At 73.0% G+C, this 2244-nt stretch overlaps 1 protein-coding gene across 1 annotated transcript; it reads left to right on the top strand.

Moving 5' to 3' along the window:
• The first annotated feature begins 503 nt into the window (after positions 1-503).
• Positions 504-2244, top strand: LOC139248302 (myb-related transcription factor, partner of profilin-like). Its single transcript, XM_070872083.1, has 3 exons — positions 504-795; positions 924-1080; positions 1502-2244. Exons 1-3 carry the CDS (start codon positions 532-534, stop codon positions 2242-2244), a joined length of 1164 nt encoding a protein of 387 aa, XP_070728184.1. The 5' UTR covers positions 504-531.

Below are 2244 nucleotides of genomic sequence, written 5' to 3'. Positions count from 1 at the left end.
GGTGGGCGGAGGGGGGGGTGGTGTGGGGTGGGCGGAGGGGGGGGGGGTGTGGGGTGGGCGGAGGGGGGGGGGTGGTGGGGAATGGGGGGGGGGGGGGGAGGAGGGGGAGCAGGGCGCGAAAGCAGCGGGAAAGCTCAGAATTAACGGACCTGAATTGGGTGAAAGCTCGGAGGGGGGGGGGGCGGGTGCAGGGAGGGTCCGCCTGTTTTGCCGCCCGCTCGGGGCCAGCCGGGCGCGCGTTTGATCGCGCTTCCGTTGACGGGGGCGCGGGGGCGGGGGGTGCGCGAGCGGGAGTCGGAGATTTCAAAATGTGTGTTTTTTTTCTCTCCCCCCACCTTCCCCTCCCCCCCCCCGTAGTTCCTCGCGCGTTCGCCCCTTTGTCGCTCGCTTGCACCCGACTGTCGCGGCAAGGGGAAGTGATTGAGAGCGGGAGAGAGAGAGAGCGAGCCGACAGATTGGCCAGACGCCCGGCCCCCCTCCCCCTCACACGCCCCCCCCCCCCCCCCCCCCCCCAGCCATCGCGGAGCTCCCATGAGCGGAAGAAACGCCACCAAGAAGTGCAATGCCGGGCGGCTCAGGGCGCCCTGGTTCACGGACGAGGAGCTGGACGCCCTGGTCTCGGAGGTGGAGCGCCGTTACAGGGACCTCACGCGGGACGGCCGGGGCAAGCCGGCCCCGCTCCAGTACAAACGCATCTGGCGGGAGATCGGGGAGGCTGTGTCTGCGGCCGGCACCATGGGCCGTGACGGAGACCAGTGCCGGAAACGATGGAACGATGTGGTTGCGTCGGCAAGAGTGAGTAGAGATCTTGCCGCTGCTCTCCCGCCGAGGCTTATGTGTCCGCGCGCGCGCGCGTGTGCGTGTGTGTGTGTGCGCGTCGCACGGGGCAAACCGGTTAAGGCTGGCGACTTTTGTTTCCGCAGAAGAAGAGGGCAGCCAATGTCACAAAGCAGTTTGACGCGGGAGGGGGCCCGGCGGACATCGTCGAGGTGACTGACATCGAGGAGCGCGCCTTGGCGCTGGTGGGCGACCTCCCCCGGGCCACCGCGCATGGCGTTGCCGACCACCTGCCGGAGCACGGTAAGCTTGCGCCAGTCTCCGGCCTGCGTTGCGCTCGCGCCTGGCGCACCGCCGCGCAACGGGATCTCGCCCGCCGCGCCTCGGCCCGCCGCGGCGCGCTGGAGCGACGGTGGTCGTCCTGGACGCGAGACTGCGCGGCGCGACGGCGCGCGCGGCCAGCGGAGCACCGGAAGCGGGGGCGGGCGTCGGCCATTCGGCCCCTCGAATCCGCTCCGCCGTCGTGGCTGGCCCGATCGTGGGGCCTCGGCTCCACTTCCCCGCCCGCTCCCCATCGCCCCGAAACCGTCTACCTCTGTCTTAAATTTATTCAACCCCGCTCCCCTCTTCCCCCCCCCACCGCCCCGCTCCCCTCTCCCCCCACCCCCCCGCTCCCCCCTCCCCCACCCCCGCCAAACACTGAAACGTTGTCTTGTATTTGCAGATGTTGAATTGGACAGCACCGATGTTGGCTCTCCATCCACCTCTGGCACGCAACGGCGGAGCGTGACACCGATACCGAGCACCTCGGCCTTGCCCGCGGTCCGCCAGCCCAGCTCCTTCTGCACGCCGGCCCCCACCAGATCCCCCGGCCCCCCCGGCCCCGAGGCCGCCCACAGACACCACGACCAGGAGGAAGAGGAGGGCGACGGGCCCGCGTTCGTGACCGTCAAGGTGGAGGAGGAGGTGACGGAGGAGGGCCCCGCCCTGCGGCCGTGCCAGGCCCCCGTGCGGCCGGCGGGGGGCGCCGAGCCGGCGGGCCGGGCGCCGGAGGAGCCGGGAGCGGGCGCCGGCAAGGCCAGCCGGCCGCCCCCGCCCCCGCCGCCCCCCAGGGCCGCGCCGCAGGCCGACGGCGAGGCCGGCCGCCTGGCGGCCATGCAGGAGATGGCACAGCTGTCCCGGGCGAGCGTGGAGCTGGGCCGCGACCTGCTGCAGGCCGTGGCGGGCATCGCCGCCAGCATCGCCGCCTTCGCCGAGCAGCACACCGCCGGCATGTCCCGGCTGATCGGCGCGGTGGAGCGCAACACCGACTCGCTCGAGGGCGTGTGGCGGGCCATGTCGGCGGGGGCCCCGGCCCCGCCCCCCCCGGCCCCGCTCCCCCCGGCCCCGCCAGCCGCCACCTCTCGCCCCGCGGAGCCGGAGGGGCCCGCCTTTTCCCCCCCGCCCCCGCCATTCCCTCCGCGGTGA

This window comes from Pristiophorus japonicus, unplaced genomic scaffold (assembly GCF_044704955.1).
Source record: "Pristiophorus japonicus isolate sPriJap1 unplaced genomic scaffold, sPriJap1.hap1 HAP1_SCAFFOLD_29, whole genome shotgun sequence".
NCBI classification, from domain to species: domain Eukaryota; kingdom Metazoa; phylum Chordata; class Chondrichthyes; family Pristiophoridae; genus Pristiophorus; species Pristiophorus japonicus.
The sequence above is the reverse complement of the archived record's forward strand: the minus strand, read 5'-3'. Positions and strand labels throughout refer to the sequence as shown.

Bases quoted from the DNA above. Each gene is read 5' to 3' on its own strand.
- LOC139248302 (XM_070872083.1), top strand. From the start codon at position 532: ATGAGCGGAAGAAACGCCACCAAGAAGTGCAATGCCGGGCGGCTCAGG. The intron at 796-923 runs GTGAGTAGAGAT...TTGTTTCCGCAG, and splicing joins ATGTGGTTGCGTCGGCAAGA to AAGAAGAGGGCAGCCAATGT. The intron at 1,081-1,501 runs GTAAGCTTGCGC...TTGTATTTGCAG, and splicing joins CGACCACCTGCCGGAGCACG to ATGTTGAATTGGACAGCACC.